This window comes from Vigna unguiculata, chromosome 1 (genome assembly GCF_004118075.2).
Source record: "Vigna unguiculata cultivar IT97K-499-35 chromosome 1, ASM411807v1, whole genome shotgun sequence".
In the NCBI taxonomy this organism is placed as follows: domain Eukaryota; kingdom Viridiplantae; phylum Streptophyta; class Magnoliopsida; order Fabales; family Fabaceae; genus Vigna; species Vigna unguiculata.
This window is the reverse complement of record NC_040279.1, coordinates 39,672,067-39,689,327: the sequence shown is the minus strand read 5'-3', so window position 1 is coordinate 39,689,327 and position 17,261 is coordinate 39,672,067. Positions and strand designations below refer to the sequence as shown.

Sequence of the window (17,261 nt, the reverse complement as noted above, 5' to 3'; positions counted from 1 at the left end):
TTAATAAATATATTAAATAATATGAGTCAATAAGACTCATTTAATATTATGAATAAATAATATTTTAAAATATATTTTTTTTGGTGTAATTATAACTTAAATATTGAAGAATTATTTTGTAGATAGATTTTGTCCATACGAACGAGGAATGTGATTGCAGTCACTTTTAAAACCACAAGTTCGTGGTAATTTATATGTTTTTTAGTTTTTGTATCTAAAATTTTTTGATGGGTCAATTTAAGAAAGATTAATATTCCTTCGACTTTTTATAGCATTCTTTTCCTATTTTTTTTCTTTTTGAAATTATATAAGTGGAAGTGGTTGATTTTGAATGCAAATTAATATGGAATGAGAGAGAATTGATTTGGTGTATTTTGGGTAATTAAGATAACCTAATTAACATGGTATTATTGGGGAAAAGTAGATTTGTAAAAGGGTTGAAGGAAGGAAGTGGTGGTGGTGTTGATAATCTTTTGCTAACAATGATTGAGGAGGTGTCTGCTTAGTGGTGCATCTTTACTTTTCTTTTCTTTTTCTCGTTGAATAACTTTCTATAGATGCTTTTCAAGATTATTGGTGCTAACCTAAAGCAAAACTCTTTTTGATGTTGCTACCAAACGTGGGGTGGAAAATGCAAGTGTGTTGCCCACAAACCTTTCGTGTCAGAAACTACCTTCTGTTCAATCAGTGCCTGCAAAAGTGTTGGTGGTTTTAAATTTTAAAGGCAAGAATTATGTTAGAACCAAACTTGAAAATCAATTGTCTAAATCTTAGGCTAAATAGAAAGGAAAGACAATTTTACTGTAACAGTTGCCATTTTCTGACTATAAGGGTGATATTGTTTTCAATCTTGTTTGTTTCTCACATATAATAGTGGTTAATATGTAACTCTAATGTTAAATTTGAACTAAATGGAAAACAAGTTATCACATCTTTTTCAACATGGTTCTAATATAATAGTCATCGAAAGACATTCTAGATAACAAAAAAGTGTACCAATGTCTCTTTAAATTATTAATAAGTGATTTTTCTACAACATTTTTACGTTTGAAATTATAATATAACTTTTATGGACAAAGTTTATCAGAAAAAAGTTATGCTTGTACTTGAATCTCTGAACTTTATTATACAAATTGAAAACCTTTGAACTTTATTACACGAGTTTACTTTATGGATTGCATGTGAAATATAATTGCATATTTATATTACAAAATAACAACAAAAGTAACTAAACTGACATTAACTTCTAAACATATTTCCTAAATCCAAGACTAGTGAGTAAATGTGAAGTTTGACATATAAAGTTCTATATGTTCTCGAAAGTAATGAATGTATATGCCGAATTTTGTCAACTTCAAAGATCAGATTCTCAAAACCAGTGGTCTTAAATCACATATCATAGAATTACTTGGTGGCACACATATAAGCAACCCTTCTCAGCTTAAATACAAACAAAACAACCAAAAGGGTGATAAAATCCTATTATTTTGATTTTCATGTGAATACTATACAGTAAATACCCTTCTCAAGTCTGTTATCTATGCACTACCCTACTCAGACTTATGCTTAATGTAAGAGTTAAAATATTTACAAAATAACTATCTCTACAGTGAGCATAATCATTCGGAGTCAACATTGTTTTGTCACTTGAGCAACAATAGTATATGTTATTTTATTATAGAAGAAAGTTCTATCTTCATATAGTTTTTTTTTTCAAGGAGCACATTTTTCACAGCATTCTTCAGAAGAGAACAACCTACAAATTTAACCTTATTGGTTGTGTTGGCTCAAAAAAGTTAGCGAATCTTAATAGCACAAACTATTAGTACGACAGAAAAAAGATTTGCCAAAAGGCATGGTGAATGGAATGACTCTAACCACTCCCATTGATTGTTTTTCCCTCTCTCTCCCAACTTTTTGATTCACTATCGTTTGCTATTATTATTTTGGGATACAATTTTCAGTATACTAATTAATATATTAAAAATAAAGTTTACTTCAATCAGATTATAATTTTGTTTATATTTGAAATGAATTTATATTAAGCAACAATTGTTTTCCAATGACGAAAACATAAATAAAGAAAAAATGTGTAGAAAGTACACTTATCAAAGAAAATGTACATAAAAAGTAAGTTTTTTTAACTTTCTCTTTAAATATATATATATATATATATGTATGAAAAAAATGTATTAAATATTTATATTAGTTATCTATATTATCTTATAATCAATTTTAATTTTATTTTTCTTTTTATCTCTCTATGATTTTTATTATCTTTCCTTGTTTTCTTCTTTAATCTTTTTGTCACTTTTATTATACTTATTGTTTTCATTTGTTCTTAAGGTAGAGTTATTTTTTGAGATCTTTTACACGTTTCATTCTTTAAATTTCATGTTGTTTCTTATATCAATTTTTTTATCCTCATATTTATTTTTCTCTTTCTATTTGTGTTAATTTCTATTTGTACTAATGTTATTTTTATTCTATATTTTTATTAAAATTATAAATATATTATTTTTTTCGGTTTTGTTTTTCGATATTTTTTGATTTATGAATTTCGAGAGTTTTTTTATCTAATCCAACATGAAAATAATTTGTTTGATAATGATAAAAGAGATTTATTTTCAGAATTAAATATATTTACGAAAATTACTAATTTAAAGAATGATAAACAAATTATTCTTAATTATATCAAAACAATAAATTATTTTCTAAAGCTAAAAACATTTCTCAAAATTAAAAATAAAAAAAATTATTTAAAATTAAATAGATTAACTTTATTATTTATTAAATAAAATTAATTATAATAATTTAATAAATAGTTTTGTATAAAAAAATTTAAAAAATAAATTTTAAATAAAAAAAACCTCGCTTTCTTAAATTTGATTTAAGCTCTGAAACCTTTAAAGTCCTCCTGAAATTCACGATTAGTGATTGATTGAACAATTATGAATGATGTATTTGGTTTGATGATGGCCCACCACCATTGCTGGATATTTTTCCCATATGATTCCAAACCAAAGGTTGCCCATCTTTCTTTCCTACTATTGGATATCATCCAAAGACAAACTCTATATATTGGATTGCTTTAATTTTGGTGACTGCTCAAAAGAAAGTTAACTAAAACTTGGCATTTTTTTTCTTTTGAATTTTCTTAATACAAAAAATGACACATAATTCACTACCGAGCAAATTTAAAGTGGGAAAGATTCTAACAAGATTTTTAAAGAGAGTGATATCATTTCGAATTCATTCAAAAGGTCTCTTACCCTTTTTTGACCACAATAATAATAATAATATATAATAATGCTTGAGCTTTTAGCATGTTGGAACTATTTAATAACGAGTCCATTCAAACTAGCTAGGTTAGAATTATTCCTTTCAAATGTTCACTGCATTATTTCTTTATTATTTTTGTTCCTTGTGAAATTATAGGTGAAAGCGGTTAACTTTGAATGCTTATCACAGTTAATTTTGGGATTAAGGGAGACCGATAAAACTATCTGTAGAATTAGTAAGATAATCTAATTAATAATGTTAACTTTGGAAACAAATACTATTAAAAAGGTTACTGGAGTAGTGCTGTTACCTTTTCCTATCGAACATCTACGTTGATGTCTCCTTCACGCTGCATCTTTGCTTTCTTTTTCTCTATATCACTTTTTTTTTTTTAAGTAGTACACTTATTTTATATTTTCACATATTTATTAAATTTATTTGTGCTCTTTTGACTTGTCTTTTTTAATATGTAAAAGTCTGACCGGGTCGAATTTAAATTTTTTATTGAATTTTTTTGTGTGTTATTTTTTCACTGTGCCTTATAATACATTGATTATTATTAATGTTGACATTTTAAAATATATTAGAAAGATATTTAAAGTATTAATATAATATATTTTCAATAATCAACCGAGGATAACATCCAAAAAATCTATAGAGAATCTTGACTCGACCATATACTAGCTACCTCATTCTGTAATTGACTTGTATTAAAAAAATTTCTAAAATCTTATAATTATAATCATCATCGACCATCAACTTTGTGATAACGTAAAAATAATTAATTATCACTTGATTATAATGAAGACAATACAATTTTTTTTTACTAAATTAGTACAATTGTGGATAAAGTCTAAATAAGTAGTTTCTTGGTATATGTAATTTTAACAAATTACATTTGTTAGCACTCTTATCGGCGCAACTAAAGCAAAGTATAATATCTAATCCTACTTAATACTATATTCAATATTATAATAGATATTTTTAGGGAAAACTCTACCGCTTATAAAATGTGTGTTCCCTTGAACAAAATTATGTATACTGAAACGTGATTTGAATAGAAACCATATATAACTCTTGAGTGGTACTAAAGCTGAGGTGGACAATGCAACTGTTGCGGGAAAAAGACCTTTTGTGTGAAAGAGTGTATTCTTTTAATAAATAAGTTATGCGTTTAAGGTGTATACATAGTAAAGAAGAGGATATAGTGACCTAAGTGTCTTCTATTTAGGGTTTCAACCACCATGATTATACATCTGAAATGATCAAATCCATACGCAGTGTCCATCGTGTGACATGTTATCTGGATCCTCTATGGGTTATAAGTTGTTGATGGTTCAAAATGTTAATGTCATATATGACACATAATAGTAAACGTCTTGGTACCTATTTAGACGAAGTTTTTGACAAATATTTTTGGAAAAATATATATGAAAAACCTCGCTAAAAGATAATCTTATTAAAGTGAGTTTGTTTTACAGATGAAAGTTTCTTCCGGAGAATATAAACTAGAGAATGTAATATTTTAATATTTGTTTGGAGTTTAAAAGAGAATGTTTGTAAGCATCGTTCATTTCTAAGAAAGAAGTTACAACATGCAATGACAGAGGTAGAATATCGCATGATTTACTTTGCTTTCACTTTTGGGATGAAGAAGTCGTGCTTCTACCAGAATGAATATTATAAGTTAAGGAGTGTTTGGATAATTTTCCAGTCAGAAGTCGTGAAATCTCCTTCTATATCTATCTTGAAGGGTACAATTACCGTAAGGCACAAAAACTGATTTAGAAAGCATCATTGGTTGTACCTCAAAGTCTATGATTCTAATTGCGTGGAAAACAATAGAAGATTGTTCGATAAGGACAAAGCTTGAAGGAAAGAAGAAAACATAGATAAATATGAATAGTTCCAACGCATATTGGTGTTATCCATCATGTCACCACTTGACTGCATCAAAGCACCCAAAAAAAAGCAGACGCTGAAAACAAACAGGAATTTTTCAATCTGTGTTGCATTAAGTTAATTCCTTTCTTTCCTCATCGAACCAGGAAATACAACGCTAGTGCATCCTTTTTTCAATCCCTTTTGGAGGATATCACAACCCCTTGAATTTAGTTAGGAAACACGACATCCTCTAGTTTCTGTTGCTATAAAATCTCAAACGTATCTGTTAAATCTTAATGAAATTTAGCTCAAAAAAAAAAAACACAGAATGAAGAAGTAAACATATAGTATCGATATAGGGTACATCACAAGTGCAGCTGCAATAAGCTGCAAACAATCTGCCAACAATCATGTCACAGAGTTAAAATCAAAGTGCTTCCCAAGCAGGGAGCCGTCATACTTTACATATTACAGACATATTTACAGTATCAACACCTCTCCTACAATAGTCCTTCAGGGGACATAAATACACAACACAGTGACGACAAAAGTTACAAACATGATAGTCTTCACCTAGTCTCTAACTCTCATCATCCTGCGCATTCTTGTCGACAGCCACATCAATTCTTTCATACCTGATATCCGAAGAGTGATCAGGGATTCTCGCAAGAGACTCCTCCGCACTCTTTTGGAAGAAAATCACCCACATAAACAGCACCACAAACGTCATCAACGCAAGACACCCAGTTCCAAAAATCACCCCAGCAAGAACCGTCAGAGGACAAACTCTCCTATGCTCATCCTCCGATAAACCATTCGGATCCACAGGATGAGAATGCAACCCATTTGGATCTTTCTTCAATCTAAGCTTCCACGAATAGATACTCACAACCTGCAGCGAGTGGCCACCATTGGAAGAAGTTATACCCGCGAACACAGAATTCCCACCCCACATTTTAGAAAAGTCAATCTTATGAGAAACAATGGGATCGGAAGGCTTTTGTTCACCCCATTTGCTTAACCTAACCTCCATCACCTTAGAACCACCTTCATAATCAACCCAAGCATTCAACTTTTCCCCATTATTCAGAACCAGACCCACGTCGGAAGCATTCGCGACAGCCAGGGACACGTGTGTTCCGACGTCGATGCCAACGTGGTTCGAGTTGGGGTCTCCTACATTTTCATCCTTGGACGTGTCGAACTCGACGGCGACGGTATCCGAACCGTTGCCGGAAGCGGCGGTGAGGAGGAACAGGACGCCGTCGCCATTGCCGGAGATGGAGAAGGAGAATTCGGTGGAGAGGGTGGTATTGGCGTCGGCGAAGACGAGGGGCTCGGGGCGGCGGAGGAGACCGGAGGAAGAGAGGGAGGGGTTGGTGAGGCGCACGTGGGGGGCGGCGTCGTTGTTGGTGACAACGTGGGCGTCGCCGAAGATTTTGATGCTGTCAGGGTCGAGATTGGGGGGCTGCGTGGAGGAAAAAGACGGCTGGACGAGGATGATTAAGGAACAGAGGATGAAGAGGGAGAATGCAACCATGCCGCTACGTTTTTTCGGTGGGATAATGATTCTCTCTGTGTCTCCCTCTCTCTCTTCAATCTTTTATTCTTCACGCATGTTTCTGTTTTTGGTTTCAACAGCTCAAAACTGCTGCTTCTTTTGCTGCCCACGTCTCCACCGCTCAATCCACCCTTTTTTTCTTAGTTTCATTTTATGATTTCTTCTATTCTTGATATATACTATCTCACAAATTAAAAACCATACATATTTTTGTCTTAAAGAATACCCTTTTCTATCTTTAAATTGCTGTATAACATGAACATTTTCATCTACTGTCGTGTGTTTGTGTTTCTATCCGTGCAACTCCTTCAGAAATTAATGATTTACTACTTTCTGATTTTTTTTAATATTAGTCTAAAAAGGGATGTGATTTGCATGAGGAAAATTTTCTTTATTATTAGAAATCATATGGATTAGTATTTGTCATTGTTTTTATTCAATTCAATTTACGATGAAAGTTTACAGAAATTGCAATTATATTTCTTTACCTAGACGGGTTTTTTTTATGTTTTGGTCTAGGGTGACGACAAGTTAGAAATAATGAATGTAGGCTCATCATAGTTGGACTATATTTGGGGTTGGGCCCATTGCAGCGCCGGAACCTGGGTTTGTTAAAGTCTAAGCCCAAGATTCGCCACTCAGAAAAATTAAAGCTGAATAGATGAAATGACAAGGCAGGTGCACATTTGTTTGAGAGAAACAGTACAAATTTTTTTTATATAGTTTTTATTAAACATAATTTTCGTATTTAATTAGAAAATTATTAAAAAGTATAAAATGAGATGAGTGTTCATCTTTACATCGGAGTATTGTCCCGCAAAATCAGATTATAAGGTAAGACTGAGTTCGTGTAAATAAAATTTAAATCTAATTCACTCTCATATAATCAATTTGTAAGATTAAGTTTATACCTTGTTTAAATATTATAAAATCAATTTTTTTTAAAAGATGTGGAACAATAAGTTATTATAAAACGAAAGTCAAGAAAATTGTTGTGAGCCAAAGATGGAAACAGATGGAGTTGAAATGAAGATCGAACTCCACCGAAGATTAATTTCCACATACTAGAGCATTCATTATTTTGCACACTAAACAGTGAATCCGTAGCCGCATTCATTGTTTTGTTCTGCCCCCACACTAGGGCGCATTAGTTGCTGCACCTATGTGGGCCTCTCCACACTCCACAACTCGTCTATGGACTTTCATTACTTTCAGATTCGTGAATGCACAGGGAAGACACTGCTTTTACTCAAATTCACCATTGCATTACAGGGTATTCCATCTAAATTTCTGCTTTGCCTTCTAATAAATGCATTATTATTGTTGTTTATTGCCTAAAGCTTTGTGCAACTGGGGTGTTGAAACTCCCTAAAATGAGGGATTTTGGTTTAGTCATACAAAGTTACAAAATCTCCAACTCACAATTATACGGACTGCGCATCGTGGCTAGAGCTGGGTGCAGTACTTCATCAAAATGGATTTGCAATCTTGAATTTAATTTTATTGAAGACCTTTCCACCTCAAAATGGATTTGAAAATAGGATTCATAATTACCCTTAGCTGTTATGCATAGACATAGGAGAAAGAAGCTTCCGTGAGAGTTAAACTTATGCCTATGTAGTTAATTTTATTCACAGGAGGGGCCACCATACTGAAAAAACAAATCCACAAATTTTTAAAAGGAAACACAATCTTAATTTCTCCATTTCTCATGCTCCATTTGGCAGAACAAATTCAATAACTTCATACCTAAAATATTACGTTGCTGAATTTGGCTAATAACAATATGTTGAAGTTGACCTTGATTTTGGTACCCCGTTATGTAACCAAAATTAAATTGATGTACCATTGTATATGTTTCACTGTTACTTTAGCTAAATTCTACAACTTGTATATCCCATTCCGGAAATTGGATGATCTATTTTACTAATCATCTTAGGTTATCCTCATTAAAATAATTGTATTTGGATTTCACCGATGAAAGATACATAAGTTATATGAAAAAGTAAAGAAATCTCACGTATACGATCATATCATTAGAAATTTAAATGAGTCTAAATTCTAAATTAGTTACATATAAAAAGTTGAGTACATAAAGACTTATAAATTTATTATTTTAAATTTAAGATTAAAAATTATATCAATGCTTTGTATGGGTAAACAATTTCTGAAATTTAACAAAAGATAATTACCAATTCATTTAACAACAACTATGTAATGCTTAAAAAAAAAGAACAATGTAGTGTTGTGGTGGTTTTGTAATGAGTGTTCACCAAAGTTTTATATCAAATAATATAAAAAAGATAAAAATAAAAAATTATTTTTGAAGTTGTCATCATAATTCAATAAGTTTCTTGACTATACAAGAACTTAGGTAATACCAGTTTTCAACTTTTATCTATGTTACTTGCTTTTGGTTTTAGTATTAATCTTTTTTAATACCACAATTTCGGTTGTTTTACATAACCAAAGTTTCTTTATTTTTCTTAATATTTTATTATTTTGAATTTCGATTTTAGAGACAACTAAACCTTAATATCAAAGTTTATACTTCGATTTAGAATCCAAGTTAAAAGACCACCTTATTTTATGTTGCCTTAATATGTTTTGCTTCGAAAATCAAAATAAAATTACAAAAATAATCGGTGTTAAAACTCTGCGCTTCATTAATGATAATATTTCCTTCATTTGCATGAAGCTTAACCGAAAGATCAACAAGGGTAAGGGATGGTTTGCATCAAGCACACCTACTTCTGAAATGAGTTCTAAAGAGTATTTGAAGTAAAGTGAAGTAGAGTGTGTTTCCAACCAAATCCAATATTATAATAAAAAAAAGTTTTCTCATTCAATTTTAACGTGAGAATTGATCCATGCATGATTTAAGGTTAAGAGTGCTCCATACATTTAGAACAGTAACAGGCAATTCATATGTTACTGTGCGATAATGGCAAAACAACTTTTGTTGTTATCCATGCATTATTATGGTCGACCGGGTGAATGTTATTTCTTGTCAACAAAACAAAACCAACAGTGTTGTTGTTGTCTTATGCTACCTAGACTTACATTTACTTTTAAAATTTACCTATGAGGGTGAAAAATAAAGGAGATGAAGAATTATAGTTAAGTAATTAATACATATCTTATAACATTATGAATTCACACATCTCAATCAACTGATCCCACCCACAAGGAAAAGAAATCAAATCCTTAGATCCTCAATTTGTGGCACCAACTTCTTACAAAGAACAATAATACTAAAGAATGAGAAGAAATTGAGGAAATGAGAGTTTGAATTTGGAGACAGGTCAAGGGATTATGGGGCCAAATGTGTGTCCTACACATAGTCAATCTTTCCTCCAAAGGACCAAAGCAAAGAGGTTTTTAGATTAGTGTAATTTTTTGCCAAGGTATGATGACTAGAACTTCAAACCGACAATTATTGTAGGAAGGATGGTGTACAACAAAAATCTCTAGGAAATAGTTTATTAAACATACTCTATTATTTTTCCCCCTAATTTCATGAAAGAAACATGGTCTATTTCTCTTTTGGCAGCTTATGTCTTCTATATATAAAGTTTGTGTAGTCCGAGAGGGAGACATTTGAACTATACACATTTCATATTTGAAGACAATCTTTACACTCTTTATGCCCAAAAATCTTCACCTCAACCTGGACCCATCCTTGCGTACAATTTCAATTCAATGTCATTTCATTACAACTATGAACTAAATACACCTCTATAATTTAAGGAAAGCCCACACACGTGTTCTACGTACCTTCTAGAACCGCTCTTGTTCCCACCTTTCACTTTTAATTGATTTTTCGTCCAACACTACTCATGTTAATTCAAGCTCGATTAATTCAGGTGAAGTTAGGTGGCCACATTAGGGTGACAAAATTTCTCCTCTAAAGTGTAATTTCCAACGTTTTACAAGTATATAAAAATAGGATGTGTTTAAATTTTTGTACTATTTTAGAGTGTTTTGTTTTGTTTCAACTATCAAACAATGATCGATATTCTCTATATTTCAAGAAATCCTGACCGTCCAAAATAAATTACACTCTATGTTTTAATAAGAAACAACAAAAAGATTAGCATTTTCAGAGTTTCATCAGACACTCAAAACTCCAATCTCCGTCACCGTCACCGGGACTCCGTCCGTCGTAAAAAAGTGGCTCTTTGTGACGGTCAACACTCACCCCACAATGTGTAATCGAGAAAGCCTTGTCCAATGAACTCTGAACGCGTCAGATTGTCCGTTGACACAATGCAACTCTGCATAGGTCAAACTGCGCCTAATCTTCTAGCTCGATTGTCGATTAAACTCCGCATATTCCTCCTTCATCATTCAGACATCTTTGTCGGATTCTGGAACAACTCGGACTAGTAGAAGCTCTTGCATTGAAGACAACGTTTGGAAATGTCAACGGATCCTTTGCATCTGATATGGAACGTGAGACTATGGACACCTGACAATTCAACGTGCTTTAACGACGGAAAAGTTTCAAAATCTTCCGTAAGCCACTCCCACGATCTTCGTAAAACTGCCACACTTTGGAGACCACGTTTTTGTGTGACCGTGATTTCAAATTGGATCAGCGTTAGGAGCTGTAACTGCTAAATTTCATATTGGTTTATAATTACTGTACCTTCCATGGTCGTTCACGTTCAAGAATCCAGATGTTCACAAAGGTGAGATGCATAAAAACATAATTTATAACAACATCCTTCTTTAGTATAAAGATTAAAAACCATAACATATATTATATTGCATATATATATATATATATATATATATATATATATATATAAGTGCTCTCATCCATCTTTAAAGAAAAAACACAAAATCTTTTAAAGTAAAAAAAAAAATCAAATTTAAGGAGTTAGTGCCAATGGTTGTGAATTAATCTAAAAACATACGAGTAATATTATCCCTAATTTTTTTGGTATTGAAATTTTTCAATATTCAAACTAGGAAAGGAAGAATGACTTCGTTTAATATGACAAGTTCCATCTGTCAATTGGCATAAGGTAAATTTAGAGATTTTTTTAGGAGTTGTCTTGGTTTGACTTCATGACATGAGTTGATATTTTTAGAGGAAGTCAAGGTGAACATATGAATAGTTTTTCCGCTTCTTTAGGGGTATATTTATGCTGATTTTATAAGAGTCATTTACGATTTTGAGCATGCTTGGAGGAAGGATTTTCAAAAGCTTTGGTTGAGAAGTGATTATTCTTTAGTTTGCTATGTTTTTTTGAATCAACTACTAGTTCTTGAATCCAGATTCTCTACTATTTTTTTTTGTGTTGTTCTCTGTTGAATATTAAAAATACAGCGTGTTGACATTTTAAATATCTTTTTAATATATTTTAAAACCTCAAAATTTGTGGTAATCAGTATATTATTGAGACATAGTAGAGAAATACCACAAAGAAATCCAATAGAGAATCCATCCAAAACCCTAGTTCTTGGAATCTTACATGGAGACGACGTCGGTGCTTGTATTTTTGTAAGATATGCAGTTTAAAGTTACTAAAGTGTTTTGTGAAGGAAATCATTATGTTGATAAATTAGCTAAGTTAGCTTTGATTCATAGAGAATAATATAATAATATAAGTAGTTTAATGTTTACTTCATGTATTTATTTATGTATTTATTTAGATTTCTTTTCATAATAGGTATAATTTGCCTATGTTTGGTGAAACGTAATTTTTATTAATTTAGTTCATTTTTTTTAAAAAAATAAAAATTTTTATTCTTTACCAAATTTAATTTTTATATAAGTTATAATCATGCTTTTATTAATATTCAAATTTTAATTAAATATTTTTCATTTAGGGCTACAATTAGTTTAAAATTTTAGATCAATAATATTATTTCTCATTTTTAAAGTTTTCGTTCTAATTTTAAACTAATTGTAACCCTAAAAATAAATTAATAAAAATGTGAATTTTAATAAAACATTATTTATAACATCTATACAAAAATTAAATTTAGTATCAATTTATAAAGAGAAAAAATGGTTCCATTTTAAAAAATTTTGGATTAAATTGAACAAAAATAACAAATATGACATGTGACAGTCGTTGGATTGAAACGTGGACATTTCTTCATAAATTAAAACAAATAAAAAAATTACAAAAAAGAACCACGAAATGACATGTGGCAGTCATTGTTCATTACAAAAAAAAAATTAGATTAAATTGAACAAAAATAACAAATATAACACGTGACAGTAATTGGATTGAAATGTGGACATTTCTTCATAAATTAAAAAAAATAAAAAATTACAAAAAAAAACCACGAAGGGACGTGTGACAGTTACTATTCATTACCACTAATCATTAAATATTTAAATGGAGTTAGTAAAAAATGATCAAATTGAACAAAATTAACGATAATTAAGACCTTATTGAAAAAAAAAATTATTAGAACTGAATTAACAAAATTGAAGGAAAATGAGGACCAAATATATAATTTACACACACCAGTATTAGTTAAAATAAATTTTATCATAAACCGGTTAGCATGTTATAACTGATTATTGTAGATCAATTACAATAGGTGGGTAAATAGTAATATTCAGAACAATATTATTTTTTCATGTAGCTTTCGCTTGTTTTAGTATTTTTTATGGTGTGAGTTTTACAATAAATATATATATATATATATATATATATATATATATATATATATATAATTTTTTATATTCTTTTTATTATTTATATTTAATTAATATTAGTTTTTCAATATATTTTGTTATAACTTATATATCTGTGTGTATGTATTGCAAATTTTAATTTCCTCTTTGTGCTAATGTTTTAAAATTTATGCTTAATAAGGTACATTTGCATATCATACCAAAATTTAATCTCAAATTTATTTAGGTTATAAATGACTTGATCTTATTTGTGTATCACATATATGAATGTCAACGGAACGTGTATGGTAAGGGTAGTAGCTTCTCCGTACTATATCCGTTGGATAAACATTTGTCTTGTACTTATATCCGTCAGATATATGTTATGTGGATACCCGTGGGTATTTACTAAAAAATAAAAATAAATATTTAACAACATATTTTAATCATAAATTCAAATAAAATACAATAATGTTGAATAACAATTTACAAAGAAATCATTTTTTTAAAACTAAATGATAAAAAAACAACTCATTCAAAATTAATATGTTAATATTTTAATCATTTTTTTAATTTAAATTAGAGTATAATGGGTATGGATATCCATATTACAGATGATATTGAAGTTCAAGATCAAACTTACTAAGGTATTAAATGGTTAGAAGAAAAGGAAGGGAGGGGAAGGTTTGATCCCTCTTTTTAAAATAGAAGTTTCAGATAAATTAGATGACAAATATATATCTGCATGAGTTTCATTTATATATATATAAAAAATTATAATTTTAAGCAAAATATATTATTATATAGTTACAATTTTAGATTTTCTTAGTACTTTTATTTAATTTTTAAAATTTGTATATGTTTTTTATATTTGAAGTTGTTTCATTTAGACGAGTTTATATAATGAGTATCAATCAACTTTAATTTTATTTAATTTTTAAAACTATTTATTTCTCAATTTAAATTAATTTTACGTATAATGTTTTTTACAATTGTTATTTGTATAATTTTTACATATCCGCATGTAATGAAATTTTGTTACTTCAATTCATAATGTTAACTTTTGTAATTTGAACTTCATAAAAATAAAAAATCAATAAATCAATAAATACTAAAAACAATGGAATAATTAATTATCTCCATTGAAATGTATGAAAACATGAAAGATAATAATGAAAAAAAATAAATAAATAAACCATCAACTACAAACTAGGTGAAATAGCTTGTAGTTTGTAAACTACAGAATTAGAAAATATGTTACTTTCATGTATTCATTAAACATATACTCACCAAATTCTTATGTAAAATAAGTCACAAGTTAGTTTATAGGGGTCTTACAGAACACACTTTCTGCATGTTTTATCATAGAAGTGTTTTTATCTTCAAAAGAAATTCAAGAATTAAATACAAATATTTGATAATTTAACATGGAATCGTGAATGTGCCTATAACAAATGAAATTACGAATATAGCTATACATTTGAAGGAAAAAAAAAAAGCATCAGCAAATGATCCCGTTGTCAATTTATTTTATTACATACTAATTGTTGACCATGCTTTGTAGAAACTAAATTAAGGTCTTACAATAATTGTAAAAGACAAATACTGAATAATTTGCTTCCTTGAATAGTTCCATTTTTCGAACTGATATCAGTTGGTTGAAGGCCATAAACAGCCATATGCCACGATTAATTAAGAAAGAGAGGAAACAGTTTGAACCACATTAGAGGCTCTATTCAACTTTGGTTTATATTGAATAAATAATTATAATTATTGCTTTTTAAATCATAATGATAATGATCTTTTTATCATTATGCTCAACCAAGAATATTATATTATACAATATTACATTTTTTAACTCCCAAGTATAGCTGCATAGATCCAAGTTCAAGAAGGCCCCACTTGAGCCTCTTTTTAGTCTTTCAAATAGTTCAAATCAGCAACTGAGCACATTTTAGGTGATACGCAAATTGAGTAAATAGGATTGGAATATTAAAATAAACTAAATGGGATAATGGTTCATGAAACAAGTGGCGAAACCCTTCATTCTAGCCTTTACCTACATTACTATATTATTATTCTGAAAAGCTTTTGCCATTTCAGGGAAACTGATAGAGATTCAACGACTAATTTTGTTGACAGAAATGGAAAAAGTATACAAAAAAAAAAGTGGAAGAGGAGAGAAGAATATGGAGGCATGTGATTAAAGGGATAATGAAGAATAGGTGGGTTTATGCTAGAATGTTGGGTACATGTGCCAAGAATAGGAAAAAGGAAAAAAAAATGATCCTTTTATTTAAAAAATAAACAACGTTTGCAAGACTTTTTCTTCACTTTTAATTCTTAACTTGTCTCAGCACATGTATCAGTGACGGTTTGAACTTTGAACACGAGTTGTGAGGCCCAAAGTTACAAGTGTAATTGACTTCTAATGCCTTGGATTCTAATTTAAAGTCCATAAAAGCAAGAGTTTTTGGAGTATAATTGACGCAGGTGAGGGCCACCACTATGCTACTGCGTGGCCATGGAAACTATTCCAACATTTTCATCTCAACACAAACACAACTAACTGTGACCAGAAAACCTCATCAAGTTAGGTGTAATATATACAGAAAAGATTTGATTTCGTTGGAAACCAAAAAAAGCCACTTTATCAAAAGGTAAAATCAATCTGTTGGATACATGTAATCATCAAAAGCTTCCAAAATGGGGTAGATATGATTTTTACCAAGCCAAAATACATAGAATCATTTCCTTCCCATCAATCATTTGGTACTGTTTTATTCGTAGTACTGATTGCTAAATAGCTTGCTCCCACTTTCTTATTGTACTTAATCATGATTTCTATTTTTCTAACAGTGCCACCCTCTACTTCTTAAAGCCAGAATATGCGCATCTGTAGCACTTGCAGATAACATAAATTAGATTTTTCTTTCTCTTATTCTAACAATAACATAAGCCCTTAAAGGATGCTGATTGATTAAGATGAGGCAAGAAACTATGAAGAGTGGTGCATCATAGAAAAGAAACATCCCAATGGTTCTTAATCTTAACACAAAAACTGCAAAAGGGTCTCCCCATGTGTACTTCACCTATAAAAGCTAAGTTAGGTTGTAATTTTAACTTTTAAGCGTATAATATATGTCTGGCTTCAGAGAGTGACCTCACTCTGAGATATATTCATGTACTTAGTATGTGTATATGACACTTTCACACATAAACTGACACATAACTAACATTCATGGAAAACAATACATCGCGAAAACATAAAGCAACTACTGTATGAAAAAAAAAAAAGGAAGATGACAGAAAAAACTTGCAAAACTAATTACCTGGAGGGTCGGATCGATCCGGTGGCTCTTTTCAGAAAAGGAATACAGATTCAAGAAAGCTTAGAAACGTGAAACAATTAAGGCAATCAAAGACCTGGTTTTTACAAACAGTATATGATTGGGTTCTGATAAAAAAATATATATTTCAAGAATTGAAAAAGAGCATAAGCATGGAAATTGAGAAGGAAAGTGTTAGAGACAAGAGGGTTTGGAAAGGAAAAGAAAACATACTTACAGAAATGAAATGAATTGTGCGATTGTGTTTGAGGCAGAGAATGGATGATAAGTTGTGGTGCAGGAAAAAGCATGGGGTTATAGAAGCCACTGAAGGAGAAATCCAAAAGGATAGCATGATCCCAAATATTGTGAGTGGGAAAGAGAGAATATGAAAGGTTGGATTTTGGATCAATGCGATCCCTTTGGATGCCTCCTCCAGTTGCAGTGGAATAACCAAACCCTTCTTCTTCTTCTGAATTGTTGGGTGTGTTGAGGGTTTAACACTATATAGTCCTCTCTCTTGGTGCTGTTATGTGAGAGAAAGTGGGTAGGTTTGAGTTTG

General features: G+C 30.4%; 1 protein-coding gene and 1 long non-coding RNA gene across 2 annotated transcripts; both read right to left on the bottom strand.

Moving 5' to 3' along the window:
• Positions 1-5,486: 5,486 nt before the first annotated feature.
• On the bottom strand, positions 5,487-7,014 carry LOC114174779 (L-type lectin-domain containing receptor kinase VIII.2-like). Its single transcript, XM_028059594.1, has one exon. It carries the CDS (start codon positions 6,704-6,706, stop codon positions 5,747-5,749), a length of 960 nt encoding a protein of 319 aa, XP_027915395.1. The 5' UTR covers positions 6,707-7,014; the 3' UTR covers positions 5,487-5,746.
• Positions 7,015-15,573: 8,559 nt separating this feature from the next.
• Positions 15,574-17,261, bottom strand: LOC114179382. The gene is made up of 2 exons (XR_003603463.1): positions 16,938-17,261; positions 15,574-16,796 (listed from the first exon to the last, which is right to left on the bottom strand). It is a non-coding gene; the product is annotated as an uncharacterized LOC114179382 (long non-coding RNA).